This window comes from Schistocerca nitens, chromosome 1 (assembly GCF_023898315.1).
Source record: "Schistocerca nitens isolate TAMUIC-IGC-003100 chromosome 1, iqSchNite1.1, whole genome shotgun sequence".
Taxonomy (NCBI): domain Eukaryota; kingdom Metazoa; phylum Arthropoda; class Insecta; order Orthoptera; family Acrididae; genus Schistocerca; species Schistocerca nitens.
Window position 1 is genome coordinate 493266639 of NC_064614.1, and position 24483 is coordinate 493291121.

At 44.6% G+C, this 24483-nt stretch overlaps 1 protein-coding gene across 1 annotated transcript in view; it reads left to right on the forward strand.

The window, feature by feature from the left end:
- LOC126252642 (ras GTPase-activating-like protein IQGAP1) overlaps nt 1-24483 on the forward strand; it is a 367157-nt gene that overhangs the window by 52897 nt on the left and 289777 nt on the right. The window contains exon 4 of the mRNA XM_049953548.1: nt 9865-10009. Within this exon, the coding sequence (XP_049809505.1) occupies nt 9865-10009 (145 nt within the window). The remainder of the gene's footprint in view (nt 1-9864; nt 10010-24483) is intronic.

A 24483-nucleotide genomic window follows, 5' to 3' on the forward strand; every position in this document is an offset into this window, starting at 1 on the left:
GCGTTTCTCCCGAAGAAACGTGCAGCGGAAGTGCAACCTCTTGCTTTCTCCTCTCAAAATCGCGAAAGCTACAATACTGTTTTCTCCATGCGGGAACTCCAACATGCACTCTCTTCTGCTCACTCCTCCGCCCCAGGACCGGATGGTATCCACGTCCAAATGTTGCTACATTTATCAACCCATAGTCTGCATTACCTCCTTCGCCTTTATAATCGAATTTGGACCGACAGTACTTTTCCCAGACGATGGCGAGAAGCTATCGTCGTTCCTGTTCCGAAACCTGGAAAGGACAAACATCTCCCTTCTAGCTATCGCCCCATTTCTCTCACGAGTAGTGTCTGTAAGGTTTTGGAGCGTATGGTGAATTACCGTTTAGCGTGGTGGCTGGAATCCCGCAGTCTTTTAACACCTGCCCAATGCGGATTCCGAAAGCATCGTTCTGCAGTTGACCATCTTGTTGCTCTCTCCACTTATATCATGAACAATTTTCTCTGGAAACGCCAAACAGTAGCAATATTTTTTGATCTGGAGAGAGCATACGATACCTGTTGGAGGACAGGCATCCTCCGCACACTGTTCTCTTGGGGGCTTTCGAGGTCGGCTGCCCCTTTTTCTTCGCGAATTTATGGCAGAGCGCACATTTAGGGTGCGGGTGAACACTACTCTCTCCCGTACTTTCTCCCAAGAAAACGGGGTACCCCAGGGCTCCGTGCTGAGTGTTGTACTGTTTGCCATTGCCATCAATCCAATTATGGATTGTCTCCTTCCTGATGTCTCGGACTCCCTCTTTGTGGACGATTTTGCAATCTACTACAGCTCTCAATGGACCAGCCTTCTTGAACGACGTCTTCAAGGATGTCTCGATCGCCTCCACTCTTGGAGCATCGACACCGGCTTCCATTTTTCTCCCAGTAAGACGGTTTGTGTTAATTTTTGGCGACATAAGGAGTTTCTTCCGCCTCCTTACATCTAGGTCCTGTCAACCTTCCGTTTTCCAATGTCGCTAAATTCTTGGGTCTTATGTTTGACAGAAAACTGTGCTGGTCCTCCCACGTTTCCTATCTTTCGGCTCGCTGTCTGCGATCCCTTAACACCCTCCGTGTCCTGAATGGTACCTCCTGGGGAGCGGACCGAGTGGTCCTTCTCCGCCTCTATCGCGCCTTAGTGCGCTCGAAATTGGACTATGGAAGCATAGTCTACTCCTCTGCTCGGCTGTCTATTCTTCGGCGTCTCGACTCTATCCACCACCGTGGATTACGTTTAGTGTCTGGAGCTTTTTACACCAGCCCTGTGGAAAGCCTTTAAGCTGAGACTGCTGAACCTCCGCTGTCCAATCGGCGAGCAGTTCTTCTGAGTCGTTATGCTAGCCATCTGTCTTCCATGCCTGCTAATCCAGCCCATGACCTTTTTTTCGATGCCTCCCTTGATGTAGGGTATGCAGGCCGCCCCTCCTCCCTACTACCACCGGGAGTCCGCTTCCGTCAACTACTCCATTCTCTTTCCTTCCGCTTTCCTAAAACCTTCTTGACAACTTGGGGTACAGCACCGCCTTGGCTCCGTCCCCGGATCTGCCTGCTCCGTGACCTTTGTCGATTTCCCAAGGATGGTGCCCCTTCACTTGTTTATCGTCGGGCATTTGCTGCTCTATGTGCACAAATGACGGACGCCACATTTATTTACACTGACGGCTCGAAAACATCGTTAGGTGTAGGGAGTGCCTATATTGTTGGCGACACCCCAAATCACTTTCAGCTTCCCGACCAGTGTTCGGTTTATACTGCGGAGCTTTACGCTGTTCTCCAGGCTGTCCACTACATCCGCCGCCATCAGCGGATACAGTACGTTATCTGCTCAGATTCTCTCAGCTCTCTCCTCAGTCTCCACGCTCTTTATCCTGTGCACCCTCTGGTCCACCGGATTCAGGACTGTCTGCGCTTGCTCCACCTGGGGGGCATCTCGGTGGCGTTCCTCTGGCTCCCGGGACACGTTGGTATCTGTGGAAATGAGGCGGCCGATATTGCAGCCAAGGCTGCAGTCTCACTTCCTCGGCCAGCTATTCAATCGCTTCCCTTCGCCGATCTACGGAGCGTTCTATGTCGTCGTGTTGTTCATTTATGGGACACGCATTGGTCGACACTTACCCATAATAAATTGCGGGACGTGAAAGCTCTTCCTTGTGCGTGGACCTCTTCCTCCCGAACGCGTCGTCGGGAGGAGGTAATTTTAACTAGACTCCGGATAGGGCACTGTCTTTTTAGCCATCGACATCTTTTAAGCGGCGATCCTCCCCCACTATGTCCCCACTGCTCTCAGCTGTGGACGGTAAGACACCTTTTAATTGAGTGCCCCTATTTTAATCCGTTACGCTCCCGTCTACAGCTATCGCCTGATATATCGTCGATTTTAGCAGATGACACGCGCTCCGCCGACCGCGTTCTCAAGTTTATTAGTGCCAGTGAAATGACGTCAGTCATTTGAAGCTTTTTTTTGGGGACAACCAACCCCTTTCTGTAGTGGATTTTTAAGCCTTCCTTCTGCTTTCAGTTTCTCCAATTTTATGACTTTCGTTCTCATTGCTGCTGGTTTTAAATTTCGGTTTTTTACTGTTTCCTAAGTCACGGACCGGGCGCTAATGACCATAGAAGTTTTGCGCCCCAAAACAAAAACAAACAAAAAAAAAAAAGGTCCCTTCAACCCCCACAAAGCAACCAACCAACCAGCTATCTTTACCAGGCCACCACCTACATCATATTCTCTGTCCATATCAAGACTTTTCCCTGCTCCACCCACTATTACTTCCTGATCTTCCTACGTAAAATTCCTACATAACTCCCCTATGATGAGCCAACCCTGCACTAGGCTTCACAATGGTGGTGACATGAGACTCACTCCCCAACACTTCCTGCAACTGCTGGCCCACAGCTCTACTGTGTGAACTACCTAGCAACAGAACCTTCTTTTTTCTGTTAGACATTGCAACTGACCAAGGCCTCCTAACTGTTGAGGACTGCTGCATGTTTCGTGCACCAACAGCTAGCTACAAGAGGCTCCTCTCCACTCAACTCTGGCAGTTCGTCATATCTACTGCGTATACACAAAGTACAACTGTCTGACTACGTCCTCCTCCTAGCTGTCTTCCTGCCACTTGCCAGTTCACATTCCCCAGCACCCTTTACCCTTTGAATATTGTAACTGCCCCTGAAGGGCACAGGTCTTACGCTCCTGCTCTTCTATCAACTTATTTCTACTATAGATTCTGCATTCCCAGGAGAGGATCTCGCTAGAATGCCCACTTGCTTCTCCACATCATTCCCCCCAATGAAAATACTTTGAACAAATCCCACACCATAACCCACTACTCACAAACATACAACAGAGCCCACACTTCTTATTCATGGTAAAATTTTACAGTTACTGAAAAAAAACTAAATGTCTGCATTGCTTAAGTTCAGTTACACTGGTAGAACTATTTATAGAACTAACAATAGTGGTCTCGAAATTCTCTCTGTACTAAGATAGCAACTACTTTTCTTAATACTACTAAACCATAACTAATACCAATACCAAGAAAAATCACAAATTTTTTAGCTAAAACCCAAAATTCAAGTGGCCAATGGAACCCTCAACAAAGTTAAAACAGTGAATGAAAATTTTACTGAAATATTTCACTAGAAACAATGAGAAATGTCAGCTGAAAACTAAAGCACGAAATTTACTAAACCACTTCAACGCACAGAAAACTATAAAAAAACACAGCGAGTGAATGTTTCCAAAGGTTTATTAAATCTTTATTTCGCCACAAACAGTACCAAGCACCGTTGAAAACTGTTAAATTTAATAACTGTATAACAGTGTGCAAATAACTTTGTCAGTACTGAGCTTCATAACCGCTACAGCTGCAGCCGCATGGCTCGAAATGTAAACACCCTACTGAGGCTTGAGGCTTAGATCAATGAATGTGATCTCAGTCATATGTTAGTAACTATATTTACATGTAAATTTTATCTTTCTGCATTCATTTTATTCCTTGAAGTTGTGGTTGTGGTATGGAGTGCCACTTGTAGCTGTACTGGACTTACTCACCATCTGCAGGAAAGCGTTATGATAATGGAAGGTTACATTTGCTACCCACTAGCTACAAAATGATGCAACCATTTATTTTCAAAATCTTTTTTGTTTAACAGTCCTCATAACATTTTCAACATATCTATTAAACATTGACATCTAAGCTCTTAATAAAGAAAATCGTCGACAGCCGGATTGTTAATATCCCAAAGTTCAGAATTAATTAATTAATTTCATACAATCTTTTTTGTTTTTCTTTTCAGAACAACAGCCATTGTCATCCTGACTTCTTCTTCTTCAGTGTCCATGGCACCCCAAGTCGTAACGTTAAAGTGCAAATGGCTCCTTCCTCACCAGTAAAACACTCACCCTCTTTCGTGTCTTGTGGCTGTACTGTGCTTACATTTGCGCTTTGTATCTGCACATAAATAAAAAAATGCATGTACAGTATACAGTCTTTACTCTGCCACTGTGTCCATAAATTAAGGTTTCTACGTGACCATCTTCCATCGGCACAGTAGAAAGGAAATGGGGAATGTTGCTACCTTGAATAGCAACATGTACCACCACAGAGATTGGATGCCAATAATGCTGGCAGATGTTTTGCTAGTGTGTTGATGGGCAAACTGATTACACTCTGAGGTCCACAGTTAGCTCAAAGGGTGTGGCCTAAGTTTGCTATGACTGAATTGAAGTGGGACAGTTCTTTTTCATTGTGCTAGAGTGGGACAACTCCTCAGCTGGGGGGACCAAATTATAAGGTCACTAACATGAACTTTCATAGTCTCAATCTCTTCCTCTGTAGCGTGTCAGCCTAATGTCGCATTGCTGAAAATTTTATTGAGTATTTGGTGATAAATGCTCAAGAAATGTACACAACATCCCAATTTATGTTGCATTTTGTCACACTTTTATTTGCCCCAATGTTCCTGTTGTTGGGATGACCAATTGTTGAGCTTTGTGTTGTTTATGCATTGGTAGGATCGGTGCAAATAACCAAGAGTGCAATGGCAGAGTTACTCACATAGATTGTACAGTAATTGAAGGAAAAGTTAATAAAACAGTATCCAAATCAAACAATGAAAAATCCAGGATGGAATGTAACAATATTATGAAAAGGAAAATTGCTGCTGCTCACCATATAGCGAAGGTGCTGAGTCGCAGATAGTCTCTCTCTCTCTCTCTCTCTCTCTCTCTCTCTCTCTCTCTCTCTCTCTCACACACACACACACACACACACACACACACACACACACGCACGCGACCGCAGTCCCCCGTCGCCAAATTGCTATTTTGTGGATATTGATGTAAATAGATTTTCTCTCGTAAGCTTCTTTCAACATTCTTGGTTTATTATTTAATTGATCCATTTTATTTCCTGTCCTCTCAAAGCATTACATCTCAAAGCCCTATAAATATTTTCTACCCTATCTCTCTCTCTCTTTTTCTCTTTCTTTCTCCATCAGTCAGTCAATCTATCTGTCCTCTGCACCCCACATCCTGAAAAGGATATTCCATTCCTTACTACAGAACACAGTCTTGTAAAGTTCACTCCCTCATTAGGCATACTTGCCACGTTTGACTTCTTTCTATGCATAATAACTAGTGTGTTTGAAATACATTATCTGTATAGTGTGTGTTGCTGTTGAGTACTCTCTTGTGTACGCATTTTGCATTGCATTAATAGATAAACATCAAAAGACTACTGCAAACAAAATTTCCTTACACTAGTACAATATGATCTTTTCGTCAAATGGAAACTTGATTGGTTTACACTTATTTCAATGTACTTATTGGTGCGCACCTTCCCCATGAACCATGGACCTTGCTGTTGGTGGGGAGGCTTGCGTGCCTCAGCGATACAGATGGCCGTACCGTAGGTGCAACCACAACGGAGGGGTATCTGTTGAGAGGCCAGACAAACGTGTGGTTCCTGAAGAGGGGCAGCAGCCTTTTCAGTAGTTGCAGAGGCAACAGTCTGGATTATTGACTGACCTGGCCTTGTAACATTAATCAAAACGGCCTTGCTGTGCTGGTACTGCGAACGGCTGAAAGCAAGGGGAAACTACGGCCATAATTTTTCCCGAGGGCATGCAGCTTTACTGTATGGATAAATGATGATGGCGTCCTCTTGGGTAAAATATTCCGGAGGTAAAATAGTCCCCCATTCGGATCTCCGGGCGGGGACTACTCAGGAGGACGTCGTTATCAGGAAAAAGAAAACTGGCGTTCTACGGATCAGAGCGTGAAATGTCAAATCCCTTAACCGGGCAGGTAGATTAGAAAATTTAAAAAGGGAAATGGATAGGTTAAAGTTAGATATAGTGGGAATTAGTGAAGTTCGGTGGCAGGAGGAACAAGACTTTTGGTCAGGTGAATACAGGGTTATAAACACACAATCAAATAGGGGTAATGCAGGAGTAGGTTTAATAATGAATAAAAAAATAGGAGTGCGGGTAAGCTACTACAAACAGCATATTGAACGCATTATTGTGACCAAGATAGACACGAAGGCATTATTGTGGCCAAGATAGACACGAAGCCCACGCCTACTACAGTAGTACAAGTTTATATGCCAACTAGCTCTGCAGATGATGAAGTTGATGAAATCTATGATGAGATAAAAGAAAATATTCAGGTAGTGAAGTGAGGCGAAAATTTAATAGTACTACTGATTTGAGAGTAGGAAAAGGGAGAGAAGGAAACATAGTAGGTGAATATGGATTGGGGCTAAGAACTGAAAGAGGAAGCCACCTGGTAGAATTTTGCACAGAGCATAACTTAATCATAGCTAACACTTGGTTCAAGAATCATGAAAGAAGGTTGTATACATGGAAGAATCCTGGAGATACTAGAAGGTATCAGATAGATTATATAATGGTAAGACAGAGATTTAGGAACCAGGTTTTAAATTGTAAGACATTTCCAGGGGCAGATGTGGACTCTGACCACAATCTATTGGCTATGAACTGTAGATTAAAACTGAAGAAACTGCAAAAAGGTGGGAATTTAAGGAGATGGGACCTGGATAAACTGAAAGAACCAGAGGTTGTACAGAGTTTAAGGGAGAGCATAATGGAACAATTGACAGGAATGGTGGAAAGAAATACAGTAGAAGAAGAATGGGTAGCTCTGAGGGATGAAGTAGTGAAGGCAGCAGAGGATCAAGTAGGTAAAAAGACGAGGGCTAATAGAAATCCTTGGGTAACAGAAGAAATATTGAATTTAATTGATGAAAGGAGAAAATATAAAAATGCAGTAAATGAAGCAGGCAAAAAGGAATACAAACGTCTCAAAAATGAGATCGACAGGAAGTGCAAAATGGCTAAGCAGGGATGGCTAGAGGACAAATGTAAGGATGTAGAGGCTTGTCTCACTAGGGGTAAGATAGATACTGCCTACAGGAAAATTAGAGAGACTTTTGGAGAGAAGAGAACCACTTGTATGAATATCAAGAGCTCAGATGGAAACCCAGTTCTAAGCAAAGAAGGAAAGGCAGAAAGGTGGAAGGAGTATATAGAGGGTTTATACAAGGGCGATGTACTTGAGGACAATATTATGGAAATGGAAGAGGATGTAGATGAAGATGAAATGGGAGATAAGATACTGCGTGAAGAGTTTGACAGAGCACTGAAAGACCTGAGTCGAAACAAGGCCCCGGGAGTAGACAACATTCCATTAGAACTACTGATGGCCTTGGGAGAGCCAGTCATGACAAAACTCTACCATCTGGTGAGCAAGATGTATGAGACAGGCGAAATACCCACAGTCTTCAAGAAGAATATAATAATTCCAATCCCAAAGAAAGCAGGTGTTGACAGATGTGAAAATTACCGAACTATCAGTTTAATAAGTCACAGCTGCAAAATACTAACGCGAATTCTTTACAGACGAATGGAAAAACTGGTAGAAGCGGACCTCGGGGAAGATCAGTTTGGATTCCGTAGAAATGTTGGAACACGTGAGGCAATACTAACCTTACGACTTATCTTAGAACAAAGATTAAGGAAAGGCAAACCTATGTTTCTAGCATTTGTAGACTTAGAGAAAGCTTTTGACAATGTTGGCTGGAATACTCTCTTTCAAATTCTGAAGGTGGCAGGGGTAAAATACAGGGAGCGAAAGGCTATTTACAATTTGTACAGAAACCAGATGGCAGTTATAAGAGTGGAGGGGCATGAAAGGGAAGTAGTGGTTGGGAAGGGAGTGAGACAGGGTTGTAGCCTATCCCAGATGTTATTCAATCTGTATATTGAGCAAGCAGTAAAGGAAACAAAAGAAAAATTCGGAGTAGGTATTAAAATCCATGGAGAAGAAATAAAAACTTTGAGGTTCGCCGATGACATTGTAATTCTATCAGAGATAGCAAAGGACTTGGAAGAGCAGTTGAATGGAATGGACAGTGTCTTGAAAGGAGGATATAAGATGAACATCAACAAAAGCAAAACGAGGATAATGGAATGTAGTAGAGTTAACTCGGGTGATGCTGAGGGAATTAGATTAGGAAATGAGACACTTAAAGTAGTAAAGGAGTTTTGCTATTTAGGGAGTAAAATAACTGATGATGGTCGAAGTAGAGAGGATATAAAATGTAGACTGGCAATGGCAAGGAAAGCGTTTCTGAAGAAGAGAAATTTGTTAACATCGAGTATAGATTTAAGTGTCAGGAAGTCGTTTCTGAAAGTATTTGTATGGAGTGTAGCCATGTATGGAAGTGAAATGTGGATGATAAATAGTTTGGACAAGAAGAGAATAGAAGCTTTCGAAATGTGGTGCTACAGAAGAATGCTGAAGATTACATGGGTAGGTCACGTAACTAATGATGAAGTATTGAATAGAATTGGTGAGAAGAGGAGTATGTGGCAGAACTTGACAAAAAGAAGGGACCGGTTAGTAGGACATGTTCTGATGCATCAAGGGATCACAAATTTAGCATTGGAGGGCAGCGTGGAGGGAAAAAATCGTAGAGGGAGACCAAGAGATGAATACACTAAGCAGATTCAGAAGGATGTGGGTTGCAGTAAGTACTGGGAGATGAAGAAGCTTGCACAGGATAGGGTAGCATGGAGAGTTGCATCAAACCAGTCTCAGGACTGAAGACCACAACAACAACATTGGTGCGCATAGCATTTTTAATGACAAAGATGTTTCTAACTTGATGAATAATTGTTTTTCCTCTACAAGCATAAAATTAACTACTTCAGTTACATAAACTGAAATAAACAACAACCAGTTGCATAAAAGAACCGGTTTCAGGCACTTGGCACCCTTATTTAGTAGGTTATACCTATTGCATTATTTGTGAGTGTCGGCAAGAAGATGTATACAGTAAAATGCCATGGTCATGTGGTTCATAGGCCTGCACAAAAATGGTGTATACAGGCACTATGAACCACGTGACCACGGCATTTTGCTGTATGTGTCTTATTGCTGACATAAACAAATAATGTTATACCTATAACCTTCTGAAGAAGGGCACAAGTGTCTGAAACTAGTTAATAAATTAAATTTATTTTATGCAACTGGTTGCTGATTATCCGATTTATACAACTACAGTTGCTGAAGATGAGTAAAATATTTCAGTGATGTATTTATGAACTTTGTTACTCCACCTAATGAACGTTATAAGCTTATAGTCATTATGACTGTTGTTCTTTTCATTGTTTAAGCCAGGCATTTTCATTACTTTTTTTAGTTGTGTATTTTGTGCGTTTTATTTTGAAATATTTTGTATTTTACATTATATCTTAATTTTACATTATAGCTTACCTTTTACATCAATCCATTGTATTTTTGCAGACATTCCATCCTGAAACTACAGATATATATGATAAGAAGAACATGCCAAGAGTGATTTACTGTGTGCATGCTCTCAGTACCCATCTTTTTAAATCAGGGAAAGCACCTCTTGTGCAAGATCTATATGGGAAAGCAGAATTCACAGGTGTGTGCTGTGTTCAGTCCAAATACCAATGAAACCAAACACACTTTATTTTATGTAACAGGTGTCACATTTTGCTGGTTGTTAAACATTGCTATTTTCTCCTGCTCCATTGTTTTCTTAGTAACTCAGAAAACATATTGGAACATTTTCTTTTGTTACAACTAAAGTAGTGTTCTCTTTGTTTTTTCAATTATGAGTTTGTGTGTTGTTCTGTTGCGATTAGTTCTTAATTTTTTGTTCATATATTTGTCCTCCTTACAAAAGTTTGTCCATTGTTAAATGCGGCCAACCATTGTTGGCCTGTAATATTATTTGTAGATGTTTCTATGCATGCTCTTTCACCAGTCTTTGTCTATTCTTTTGACTGCTATTTTGATTCTTGTGTGTAATGATGTGTCCAGGTTTCGTCAACAGTCACAGATCAGTGCAAAAAGTCTTACGGGGTGCAATTAATCGACCACACATTATGTTGAAATGTTGTACTGGATGTGCTTTTGGTAGTCTGTGAGCAATTGCGGCACCTACCTTGCACACAGCAGAGCCAAATCTCTGGGTAACATATTATGCATTCACTCAGTTGAGGTGCCTACAGTACCAGCAATTACACAATTTTTGTTCAATGGTCTTGCATTACTATATCATAAATTTCGTCAGTGGTTTCCTTTGTGGTGACCTCAATTGGATGCCTGGAGCACACTTCATCTTCAGTGCTTGTCTGATTAGGTTTAAATTCATTAATCCAAAAGTAAATGGCCTTCAATGATGGTGCAGAGCCTGCGTAAAAGTAATCCAGTTCTGTTTGGATTTGTGTGGCGGTCCAACCCTGTAAATGAAAATATTTAATAATAGCAAGAAACTCAGTTTTCCCTGTTTTCAATCACAGTTTACACACTGACCAATTCAGATGGCTGTCAACAATGAACTACATGATGTACATTGTTGAAATTCTTTATATAATCCTTGTAATAATCAAGCTTACCAACCATGAAGGTGCAACAAAATGTTCCATTTGTTCATGGAGATTTATTAGCCTTATCAAACCACCCTCATAGTTTCCAAACTAACTTTGAAACACTAACTTGTGCATTAAGTAAAATTATCAGGTGTATTTGCTCAAATAGTATTCATTAGTCTCCTTACATTAACCACATAAAGATTTTGTATTTCTCGTGCAAGTTTCTAACTTTTTGAAGGTCTGTGAACAACTAAGCTAACTAAGATTCACACAAAATCTTTCAGAAATTGTTAATCCATTATAATGTAATTCTGATGTTTAACATTGACTAATACAAAGTTTGTGGAGGCCTTGAAACTATTGATGAATGGTACCCCTAGGGCACTCTCTGCATGGGCGGAAATATGCTGTACAGGTGACTTGGTGCCCAGTATGTAAGGCCTCCACTTTTTGCAGATGTCCCATCATGATGTCCCATCATGTTTTTACTTGAAACAAACCATTCAAAACATGAATGAATACAATTGAATCTCACAAAGTTAGTGCATAAATAAATACATCCATTGATTCCTGTTATTAATATTTTCCCTAATCAAAGTATGAGTCTTCCAGTGATCATCTATCACTGGTAGAACCATTTGTAAGAATTGCTGCAAGAGGATTGTCAGCATTATATGAGAATTATTTTCACTTTAGAATGTTGGTTTAATTGAAGTGAATATGTTGCTGGTACAGAGTTTTTTTTTAATTATCTCATAGAGCAATGAAGTTGCAATAAATTACTTTGGCATGGTCAGATGAGTCCTGATTTCATTTGGTAAGAACTGATGGTGGGGTTCAAGTGTGGTGCAGACCCGCTTAAGCCACAGACCCAGTTTGTCAACAAAGGCACTGTGGAAGCTGGTAGTGGCTCGATAGTGGTGTGGGCTGTGTTTAGAGAGATTGGACTGCTTCCTCTGATCGAACCTGGTCCAGCTGAACTGATCATCAACTGGAAATGGTTGTTTGGCTACTTGGAGACCTGTTATAACCATCCATGGACTTAATGTTCCAAAACAACAATGAAATATTCATAGATGACAATGTGCCATGTCACTGGGTCCCATTTGTTTACGACTGGTTTGAAGAACATTCCGGACAGCTCCAGCTAACGATTTGGCCACCCAGGTCACCACACATTGTACATTTTTGGGACACAATTGAAAGATCAGTTCATGAACAATATCCTGCACTGGCAATGCTTTCACAATTATGGATGGCTATTGAGGCAGCATCGCTCAGTGTTCCTCGATAGGATGTCCAGCAACTTTTTGAGTCCAAGCCACATCGAGTTACAGCACTAAAACATGTGAAAGGAGGTCTGACGTGATATTAGGAGGTATCTCATGACTTCTATCGCCTCTGTATATATCCTACATTGTTCATAATGGCAGTCTGTTGTTTATTTAAAGTTATGTACATTGGTGTCCATCTAATTTAAATTTTATGAAATGAAATCATTTTCTGTTGAGGCATCTGATCACTGACATGCCTCTTAACCCACGGGAATGCGTGATGTGTGAGGTCTCCTTTGCTTTCATATTCGATTGTTGTCCATTTTCGCGCTGGTAGTGGTGGGAGGGGGGGGAGGGGGGTATCTGCTGATGTGGTCTGCAGTTGTGTAACAACTTTTCTCTCTGAACTCAGCATTTAATCAACGTGTGTGCTTGATATTGTCACAAAGCTGTGTCATGTCATGCACGCATCCCGGTAATTCCACTACTATCTCTCTTCTCTATACTGTTTCATTTTTAGAGCTGATGTGAAATAATGCATGATATATTTTTTCAGTGACTGTTCTTTTTTAGTACTGAAACTTACGATCGGGTCATTTCCTGTTATGTTGTTGTTGTCGTTGTTTTCTTCTTCTTCTTCTTCTTCTTCTTCTTCTTCTTCTTCAGTCCAGACACAGGTTTAATGAAGCTCTCCATGCTGCTCTATCCTGTGCAAGCTTCTTCATCTCCCAGTACTTACTGCAACCCACATCCTTCTGAATCTGCTTAGTGTATTCATCTCTTGGTCTCCCTCTACGATTTTTACCCTCCACGCTGCCCTCCAATGCTAAATTTGTGATCCCTTGATGCATCAGAACATGTCCTACTAACCGGTCCCTTCTTTTTGTCAAGTTCTGCCACATACTCCTCTTCTCCCCAATTCTATTCAATACTTCATCATTAGTTACGTGACCTACCCATGTAATCTTCAGCATTCTTCTGTAGCACCACATTTCGAAAGCTTCTATTCTCTTCTTGTCCAAACTATTTATCGTCCACGTTTCACTTCCATACATGGCTACACTCCATACAAATACTTTCAGAAACGACTTCCTGACACTTAAATCTATACTCGATGTTAACAAATTTCTCTTCTTCAGAAACGCTTTCCTTGCCATTGCCAGTCTACATTTTATATCCTCTCTACTTCGACCATCATCAGTTATTTTGCTCCCCAAATAGCAAAACTCCTTTACTACTTTAAGTGTCTCATTTCCTAATCTAATACCCTCAGCATCTCCCGACTTATTTAGACTACATTCCATTATCCTCGTTTTGCTTTTGTTGATGTTCATCTTATATCCTCCTTTCAAGACGCTATCCATTCATTCAACTGCTCTTCCAAGTCCTTTGCTGTCTCTGACAGATTTACAATGTCATCGGCGAACCTCAAAGTTTTTATTTCTTCTCCATGGATTTTAATACCTACTCCGAATTTTTCTTTTGTTTCCTTTACTGCTTGCTGAATATACAGATTGAATAACATCTGGGATAGGCTGCAACCCTGTCTCACTCCCTTCCCAACCACTGCTTCCCTTTCATGCCCCTCCACTCTTATAACTGCCATCTGGTTTCTGTACAAATTGTAAATAGCCTTTCGCTCCCTGTATTTTACCCCTGCCACCTTTAGAATTTGAAAGAGAATATTCCAGTCAACATTGTCAAAAGCTATCTCTAAGTCTACAAATGCTAGAAACGTAGGTTTGCCTTTCCTTCATCTTTCTTCTAAGATAAGTCGTAAGGTCAGTATTGCCTCACGTGTTCCAATATTTCTACGGAATCCAAACTGAGCTTCCCTGAGGTCGGCTTCTACCAGTTTTTCCATTTGTCTGTAAAGAATTCGTGTTCATATTTTGCAACAGTGACTTGTTAAACTAATAGTTTAGCAATTTTCACACCTGTCGACACATGCTTTCTTTGGGATTGGTATTATTATATTCTTCTTGTAGCCTGAGTGTATTTCACCTGTCTCATACATCTTGCTCACCAGATGGTAGAGTTTTGTTATGACTGGCTCTCCCAAGGTTATCAGTAGTTCTAATGAGAAGTTGTCTACTGCCGGGGTCTTGTTTTGACTTACGTCTTTCAGCACTGTGTCAAATTCTTCACATAGTATCATATCTCCCATTTCATCTTCATCTACGTCCTCTTCCATTTCCATAATATTACCATGTGTGAGGGTGGTTTGAAAAGTTCTCAGAACGGAATAGAAGAAAAGTACTTATATCACTGAAACTTTTTTTATTTTTCAGAGTTGTCTCCTTGTAGGTTAATGCACTTGATCCAGCGATGTTCCAGTGCCTTGATTCCATCTTGAAAATGAGTTTCCTCCAGGCTTGCAAAATAGACGTCAACTCCAGTTATCAATTCTTCGTTTGAAGTGAATCTTCATCCATCAAGAAAAATTTTCAGTTTTTCGATGAGATGGAATTCTGGCGGAGACATATCAGATGAATAAGGCAGATGTAGCAACAATTCATACCTTAGTTCATGTAATTTTGCCATGGAGACAGCACATGTGTGCAGGCGCGCATTACCAAGATGGAAGATGACTTTCTTCCTTGCTAAACCTGGCTTTTTTCGTTTATCTTTTGTTGCAATTTGTCCAGGAGGTTAGCATAATATTCTCCAGTAATTGTTTGCCTAGTGGGGAGATAATCTACAGACAGAATCCCCTTCGCATCCAAGAACACTGATGCCTTGACCTTTCCTGCTGAAGGCATTGTCTTTGCTTTCGTTGGTGGCGGATAATCAGCATATTTCCACTGCTTTGGCTGTTGTTTTTGTCTCTGGGGTATAGTAGTGCACACAAGTTTCATCTGTGGTCACAAACCAGTGCAAAAAATCTTGTTCGTTTTCCTAAAATGGGCCAAATATTGTTCCGAAATGTCCATTCTTGTGCTTTTTTTGATCCAGCATCAAGAGTCCCAGCACCCATCTTGCAGATAATTTTTTCATTTCTAATTCTTCAGTTAAAATGTGATATACCCTTTCAGATGCCATTTCGCAAGCATGAGCAATTTTACGCATTTTCAATCGGCAATCCTCCATGTCCATTTTGTACACTTTTGCAATGATTTCTGGAATAGTGACACATCTTGGCCGACAACTGTGTGCATCATCATCTAAGCTCTCTTGACCAAATTTAAGTTCAATTGTCCACTCGGCAACAGTTGAATATGAAGGAGCATAGTCCTCCAGTTTGTTTAGGAAATTGGCGTGAATGTCCTTTGCTTTCATACCTTTCTTTACAGAGTACTTAATCACTGGTCAACTCTCGATTTTATTTATTTATTTATTTATTCCCTACCTCCCCATCTTCGCAAATCACTATGCGGGAATAGCAGCAGGACAATGTCACCGTCGCAGCTCTCTTCCAAGAGCATTGACATGGCACATGTTTACAGGCAACAGTCCAATGAATACCATGTGAACAACTCGTTGCACTAATGCTGACCTCTTGTGGTGAACTTTCCAAACCACCCTCATACATCGCCATTGAATAGACCCTCTTTGTACTCCCACCTTTCTGCTTTCCCTTCTTTGCTTAGGACTGATTTTCCATCTGAGCTCATGGTATGTTTCTCTTTCCTCCAAAGGTCTCTTTAATTTTCCTGTAGGCAGTATCTATCTTATCCCCTAGTGATATACACCTCTGTTCCTTACATTTGTCGTCTAGCCATTCTCGCATAAGCCATTTTGCATTTCCTGTTGATCTCATATTTGAGGTGTTTGCATTCCTTTTCATCTGCTTCATTTACTGCATTACATAGTGTCAGCAATGTAAGGAAATGATAAATTGCTACTTACCATAAACATGACATGTTAAGTTGCAGACAGGCACAATTAAAACACTTACACATAGCTTTTTGTGACAGTCTTTATCAGGAAAAGAAAGAGAAACGCACACCATTCATTCACACAAGCTTGCCCACGTCACACACACATCACACCAACTGCAGCAGCCCAGACCAAAATGCAACTGTCACATGGAATGGAAGCAGCAAACTGGAGGGTGCGGAGAAGGGGAAGGGATAGCAGTGTATAGATGGACTTGGGCCAAGACACCCTATCTTCATTCCTTCAAAACATCAACACCTTCTCTCCCATACACTTCATCTGGTCCTTCTCAATCAAGCATGCTACCTTCCTGGATGTTCACCACCTCCTCTCTGATAGCTCCATCTAAACCTCTGTTGCCCCCAGGGGCTCAGCATTCATTTGCTGGGTACGGGATTGGCGACCCCGGGGTCCTGAGCTGGGGACTGGTCAGTGCCGCCAGTCTCCTGTCACCGTAACCCCCGGACATGCTTCAGTGACCACCGTATGGCGCGGCGGTGGAATGTTGTGTGCTGCGGGGAATGGTAATCTTGGCTTGACCGCCCGAATTGCGAGGAAGGCCAACCTCTATAAAAACCCCTCAATCTTCCGGTGTGCTCCGCGCCTATGAGATGCATGGCTGTTGAGGTGGAACAGTCGCAAGCGGGCAACCTCTGGGGCACCTGCCACACCCCAGTTGTATTAGGCTTACTCAGGCACGCGGGGCTCTGTCTGAGCGGACCTTTAGTTCCCTAGCTGCTCGTGTGACCGCAATGGACCCTTCGACCTCTACATTTCCCCCTACCAGTGGCTTGGGTGGGCCACTGGTAGGAAAACACACCTCATCGAAGAAGCGACTTCGTGCTACGAGTCCTCCAGCGCCTAGTGTTGATTGCGATTTATCAGACTGTTGTAACAGAGCACATGCTGATAATCAGAATGTGTTTTTGATTATTAAACGGAAGGAGGGTAGCTTTGAGAGGGTTTCTCCCTTTTACATCCACAAGGGTCTTGAGGGAATTGCAGCAACACTTAAATCTGTGAAGCGACTGCGCAATGGGACTCTGTTAGTTGAGACATCTAGTTCCCGTCAGGTCACTTCTCTTCGGAAAGCAACCTGTCTCGGTGAGTACGCTATCGAGACAGAGCTCCACTCCACTCTGAACTACAGTAAGGGTGTGTGACATGTCGGGACTTGGTGGATATCCCCACAGACGAGTTAAAATCTGAATGGGCTGATGAAGGTATTGTTGACGTGCAGCATATCATGAAACGAGTTGATGGGATCCTCGTCAAATCCGACTCGTTTATTCTCACGTTCAGTTGCCCACGACTCCCAGAGCATGTTAAAGCGGGGTTCTTACGTTTGCCGGTAAGGCCATATTTCCCCAACCCAATGCGCTGTTTTAAATGTCAGCGCTTTGGGCATACTACGTTGGGGTGCAATGGGATAGCCACTTGTGGTAAATGTGGTCAGCCTGCCCATGAAGGAGCCGATTGTTCATCTCCTGTGAAGTGCGTGAATTGCTCTGGGAGTCACCCTGTCTGGAGCCGGGTCTGCCCCATCTATCTCGACGAACGGAAGATCCAGGAGATCAAAACATCTAAGCGCATCCCCTATGGCGAGGCCAGGAAGCTCTTTAAGGCCATGCAACCTCCTGTGTTTACGACATCTTTCGCTTCCGCTCTGAAAAAACCGGTACAGTTGGCCACTGTTGCTACGCAAACGGAGGTTGCTAGTGTTAGCACTAATACCTGCGTTTGCCAGTGCACTTGTGCTGCTGCGGTTGTTTTGAAACCTGCGGCTCTCCCCGCAATGTCGGACAAGGCCGTGGTTGCTGACATTGGGGTACTTCCTGCCTCTTCCCATATGGCGCCTTCTGCCCAGGTGGGTACAGCTCCACCTGCTGCCAAGGCTCTGCCTTCTAAGCCCCCCAAGACAAAGACGCCGAAGGTGAAGGTTTTGCCACCTGAGGAGACTGGTCAGGGTCGGTCCAATGACGAGGCCATCATACTGTCTGACATCTCCCGTGGGTCGTCATCGGAGCTGATGGACATTGATGTCGACCGGGGGCGATCTTCTCGCCCCAGGAATAAATCTCCGGCCAGTACGGGCTCTCCTCCAAAACACAGAGGCAGGGTGAAAGTTCAGCCACCCTGATCACTGTCTCCCATATTACAGAGGAACCTGAATGGGTTCAGGACGCATGTGGCCGAATTACAACTCCTTGTACGAGATTGCCCTTTGTGCTTCTGTCTCCAAGAGACACATTTTCAGGCCACTGATGCTCCTTCTTTACGGGGCTATACCGTATATCGGAAAGATGATCTGACGGGGGAAACGGCAAAGTGTGGTGTTGCGGTTTTTGTCCGTGACATGCACCCCTCACCTGAGCTCCCTCTCGTTACAGACTTGCAAGCAGTTGCAGTTGACCTTCTTGTGGGTCGGAGGCTCACAGTCTGTTCACTTTACTTACCACCTCAGGATGCGATAGACTCTGAGGCTATCACAGACCTTATTAGCCAACTCTCCCGCCCGTTTCTTCTTCTGGGGGACTTCAATGCTCATAATGTCTTATGGGGCTCTTCGACTACTTGCCCCAGGGGTCGCATTCTGGAAAACCTCATGATGTCTGAAGAACTGTGCATCCTCAACTCTGGTGCTCCCACTCATTTCTGTACTGCTTCTGGGTCGTCATCAGCTATTGACCTTTCCTTTTGCTCTCCAGCACTCGTGGATGCTGCTCTGTGGGAGGTTGCTGCAGACCTCCATTCTAGTGACCACTTCCCCCTTTGGATTCGCCTCCTGGCTGAGGCTATGGCATTACCAGTGCCGCCCCGGTGGCTCCTCTGCAGAGCTGACTGGACACTTTTCAGCCAACTGGCTGTTTTGGAACACCGTGCCAGCGTCCACGAATGGGTAGACCATGTTACAGCCGTGATCTCCCATGCTGCTGAATTGTCAATCCCACGGTCATCCGGTCATCCCAAGAGGCATCCTGTCCCTTGGTGGACCACTGAGTGCCGCTCAGCCATCCGAGCCCGCCGTGCAGCTCTGCGCCGCTTCAAGTGCCGTCTCTCAGCTGACAATCTTGCGGCCTTTCGGGTGGCAAGGGCCAAAGCGCGGCGAGTGATTAAAGAGAGCAAACGACGGTCATGGCAATCGTTCTTGAACTCCATCTCCCGTTCCACTAATTCTACGAAAGTATGGGAAGCCATCAGGAGGATTTCCGGGAAACTCGGCCAGCTCCCTGTCACGGCATTGCTGCATCAGGGAAGTCTCCTCACGGCGCCGAGAGACATTGCCCAGACACAGGCCATGCATTTTGCGGAATCTACCGCTACTGTTAACTGTGCTCCAGATTTCTGCCGCTACCGCACTGCGGTTGAGAGGGGTCACTTGGACTTCTGGTCTCCAAATTCTGAACCCTACAACTGCCCCTTCACAATGTGGGAACTGGATTCGGCACTGTCTGTGGCTCATGATACTGCGCCTGGCCATGATCGAACCCGGTACAGCATGCTGCAGCACTTGTTACTGCCTTCCAAGGAAGTTCTCCTGAATTTTTTTAATATGATATGGTTATCTGGCACGTACCCTGACTCGTGGAGGGAGGCGATTTTGATCCCCCTCCTCAAACCGGGGAAGGACCGAATGCATCCCAGTAGTTATCGAAGTATTGCTTTGACGAGCTGTGTCGGGAAGACGTTAGAACGCATGGTCAACCGTCGCCTGGTTTGGCTGCTGGAAACCAGGCAGCTCCTTAGCCCCTCGCAGTGTGGCTTTCGGAGATGTCGTTCAACTATAAACAACTTGACCCTGCTTGAGGCGGCCATCCAGCAGGCCTTCCTACGTAACCAGCATTGTCTCGGTGTCTTCTTTGACATTCATAAGGCGTATGACACTACTTGGCGCCGCCATACCCTCAATCAACTCCATGAGTGGGGTTTTCGTGGCTGTCTCCCCATCTTCATTCGGTCCTTTCTTTCCCACCGCCTCTTTCGATATAGGGTTGGTAATGTGCTATCTGATTTGTATGTGCAGGAGAATGGTGTTCCTCAGGGAAGCGTTTTAAGTGTCACCCTCTTTGCCATCGCCATTAACAGTATCACGTCCACTGTCCGGAGTCCTGCCCAATGCTCCTTGTTTGTGAACGATTTTGCTGTTTTCTGTTCTTCCTCCAGTCTTGTCACTGCTAGTCGGCAGTTGCAGCTTATGATACAGCGATTAGAGGCATGGACTGCGAAGACGGGTGTGCGGGCCCTGAAGGCGCTGAATATTTTGAAGTGTCTGAGCCATCAGTCCTGGGGAGCAGATCGGGCGCGTCTGCTGCAGTTTTATAGGGCTTTCGTCCGATCGCGTCTTGACTATGGTTGCACCGTGTATGGGTCCGCACGGCCTTCGTATCTGAAGATCCTTGACGCAGTACACCATGAGGGTATCAGGCTGGCCACTGGTGCCTTCCGTACCAGTCCCATCCCCAGCCTGTGTGCTGAGGCAGGGGAACCGCCGCTCGCCATCCGTCGGAAACTCCCCATGGTGTGACGGGTGTGTCAATTCCTTGCCTGTCCTACCTCCCCTGTGTACCCTACCGTTGCCCGACCGCCTATGGAACGTCTCTTTTTCCAGTCATCCCAGGGCAACGAGACCATTTGGGATTCGTGCCAAGCATTTGCTTGAGTCCCTTGGTGTCGAGCGTGTGGCCCCCCAACGGCAAGGTTTTACTCGCCTGCCTCCCTGGTTGCTCCAGAGGCCCAGCGTCCTTTTAGACTTGTCGGAGTACCGGAGGAGCTGCACTCCTGCGTTTGTTTTTACCTCCTTATTTTATGATCTTTTAAACCAGCATCCCGATCATGTACCAGTATTTACGGATGGCTCTAAACAGGGGGACTCTGTTGGTTGTGCTGTTGTTTTCCCTGATCAAGTCGTCAAGTTACGGCTTCCTGCGGCGTTTACCATCTTTGATGCTGAATTGTTTGCGATCCTGTGGGCATTGGAGCAGATGAGATGTGTTCCCAGTCGTAAGTTCCTCATCTGTTCTGACTCCCTGAGTGCCCTTCAGACCATGCAACACTTGTACCCAGCGGATACGGTCATCCAGAACATCCATGATGCCCTACTCCACCTGCAACTGCAGGGGAAGGAGGTTTCCTTCTGCTGGGTGCCGGGGCACGTGGGTATTAAGGGAAACGAACTGGCGGATGTGGCTGCCAAAGATGCGTGTTCCCTCCCTCACGTTGTTGCATGTGCTGTCCCCCTCCATGCTGTTACCTCCCTCCTGCGTTTTCGCGTTCTGCGTCAGTGGGAAGAGGAGTGGCTGGCAGTCAGTGACAATAAGCTGCGTCTGGTCAAGGCCACCATGCGGCCATGGCGTACGTCCTACCAGTCATGCAGGCGGGATGCGGTTCTCCTCACTCGCCTCCGCATCGGGCACAGTCCCCTAACGCATGGTTTTTTACTCCGGCGGGAGGACCCCCCAATCTGCAGTGCTTGTGGCGTCCAGATTACTGTCCGCCACATTTTACTTGACTGTCTTTTATTCTCTGACCAGAGGGCGGTGGTTTCCTTGCCACCGGATTTGCCCTCTATTTTACAAGATGACGTAACGACTGTAGTGAAGGTCTTACGGTTTTGTGTCCTGTCCAATTTGTTGCCTCGAATTTTAGGGAGAGGGTTTTAATGTGCTGCTGGGTGACTGGCTCACACAGGTTTTAGGTAAGAGGTCAGCCAGTCACGATTACCTCTGTATGTGAGGATTTGAAACTGCGTCATATCTGTGTCTTTTAGCCATTCTCCTTGTTCCCTGTCCGTCTTAGTCCCTTCACTGCATGTGTTCCTGTTTTTATGCGTTTGGGCGCTGATGACCCCGCTGTTTAGCGCCCGTAAACCTCAAACACACACACACACACACACACACACACACACACACACACACACACACACACACACACACACTAAACCTCTGTCCTTATTAAACCCATCAACCATGTACAATACCTGCATTTTGATAGCTGTCATCTCTTTCACACCAAAAAATCCCTTCCATACACCCTGGCCACCTGGGGACAGCATACCTACAGCGACAAGAACTCCCTTGCCCAGTATGCTGAGGGTCTCACCAAGTCCTTCACAGACATGCACTATCCTCCAGACCGAGTCTGCAAACAGATCTCCTGTGCCAATTCCCCTCCCACCCCCAATATTTCCCCCACCCCCATAACAAGCCACACAGGAGTGATCCCTTTGTTACCCTATACTACCATGGATTGAAACAACTGAACCACATCATTCGCGAGGGCTTTGATTACCTATCATCATTCCCTAAAATGAGGGACATCCTACCCAAGATCCTTACTACCCCTCCTAAAGTAGTGTTCTGTCATCCACCCAACCTCAACAGCAGCCTAGTCCATCACTATGCCACTCCCAATCCCAACCCCTTGCCACAAGGATCGTATCCCTGTGGAAGACCCTGGTGCAAGACCTGCCCAATGCACCCACCAGAATATCCTGTTACAGTCCTATCACAGGCTTATCCTACCCTATCAGAGGTCAGGCTACCTGTGAATGCAGTCACGTCACATATGAGCTCTACTGTAATCATTGTTCAGCCTTTTATAATGGTATGTCTACCAACAAGTTGTTCACCAGGATGAACGGTCACCACCAAACTCTGGCCAAGAGCAAAGTAGACCACTCTATGGCATAATATGCAGCTCAGCATAATATGCTTTAGTTCAATGGTTGCTTCACTACCCAAGCCACTGGATCCTCCCCTCCACCACAGCTTTTCTGAACTGTGCAGATGGGAGTTATCCTTGCAACACATTTTTCACTCCTGAAATTATCACGGCCACACCTATGGTACCCTATTGTCCCTGCACAGTTTCCACCCCCTCTGTCCTACCACCTCTTCCCTATCCTCATTTTCCACCTTTATCAAATCACCTGCCCTCCTTTACCCTGTCCTCTTCTTTTTCTCTCTGTTATCCCCACTTCCTTGCCCCAAAGACTCCTGATGCTGCTCCTATTGGCAGTCTAGTCCCTGCTCACTCTGTCAGACAGCAGATGTCATCAGTGAACCTGAACCAGATTAGGGGTTTGGTGTTTTAGGAGGCTAGGAAGGTCTCCTCTAGATGGTCCATAAACAGGTTGGCATAGGAGGGTGCCATGGGGTGCCCATGACTGTGCTGTGGATTTGTTTGTATATCTTACCTTCAAAGGAGAAGTAGTTGTGAGTTAGGATAAAATTAGTAATACATATGGCGAATGAGTTAGTGGATTTAGAGTGTGAAGGGCATTGTGAAAATTAGTGTTCAGTAGCCGTAAGATCATGGGCATGAGGGATGTTGGTGTATAGGAATGGCATCAACAGTGATGAGTAGGGATCCAAGAGGTAAAGGGGTGGGGATGGTGGAGAGTTGGTGAAGGAAATGGTTGGGATATTTGATGGGGAAGGCTAGATTATAGGCATTTGTTTGGGGGTGTTGGTCAATGAGGGCAAAAATTCTTTCAGTGGGGACACAATAACCAGCCACAATGAGGTGACCTGGATAGTTAGGTTTGTGGATTTTTGGGGAGCATGTAGAAGATGGGTGTGCAGTGTGTCATAGGGGTGAGGATGGCAATGGATTCAGGGTTAACGTTCTGGGAAGGGCCTAAATCTTTAAGCAGGGAGTGGAGTTTGTGTTGGACTTCCAGGATAGGAAGGGATGTAATCAATTTTCAACAGTTAGTGACTGTGATTCATAACCGTGGTGAAACCTTTGTCTGCAGGTAGGAGGATTAGGTCAGGATTTGTTTTGAGGTTGTGGACGGCTATGCTTTCTTCTGCTGAAAGGTTAGTGTTCTGAGGAAGGGACCTGGGAAGGGATGGTGAGGCCAAGTTGGAGGTAAGGAGTTTCTGGAAGGTGACGGGTGTCTGGTAAGTGGGATGTGGTAGGTAGGGAGGGGGATCACAGTTGGATGGTGGAATGAATTGGGAGAGGCACAGTTCAATGTTGGGATTAGCTTGGCTTTGATTGCAGGATTGGTGCCACCAAGAATAGCCATGCATGACTTCAAAACAGATCCTGACCTAATCATCCTACCTGAAGAAAAAGATTCTACCACTCTTGTTATAAATCACAGTGAGTGCCAGTTATCTGACTACTCCACCTATAAACCCTTACAGAGTTATCCCATCCCAGAAGTCCAACACAACCTCCAATCCCTGCTTAAAGTTTTAGGCTCTTCCCAGAACATCTTCCCTGAACCCATTTCCCTCCTCAATCCTGTGACACCCTGCAGGCCCATCTCCCACATGCTTCCCAAAATCCATAAACTGAACAAACCTGGACACCCCATTGTGGCTGGTTATTGTGCCCCCACTAAAAGAATTTCAGCC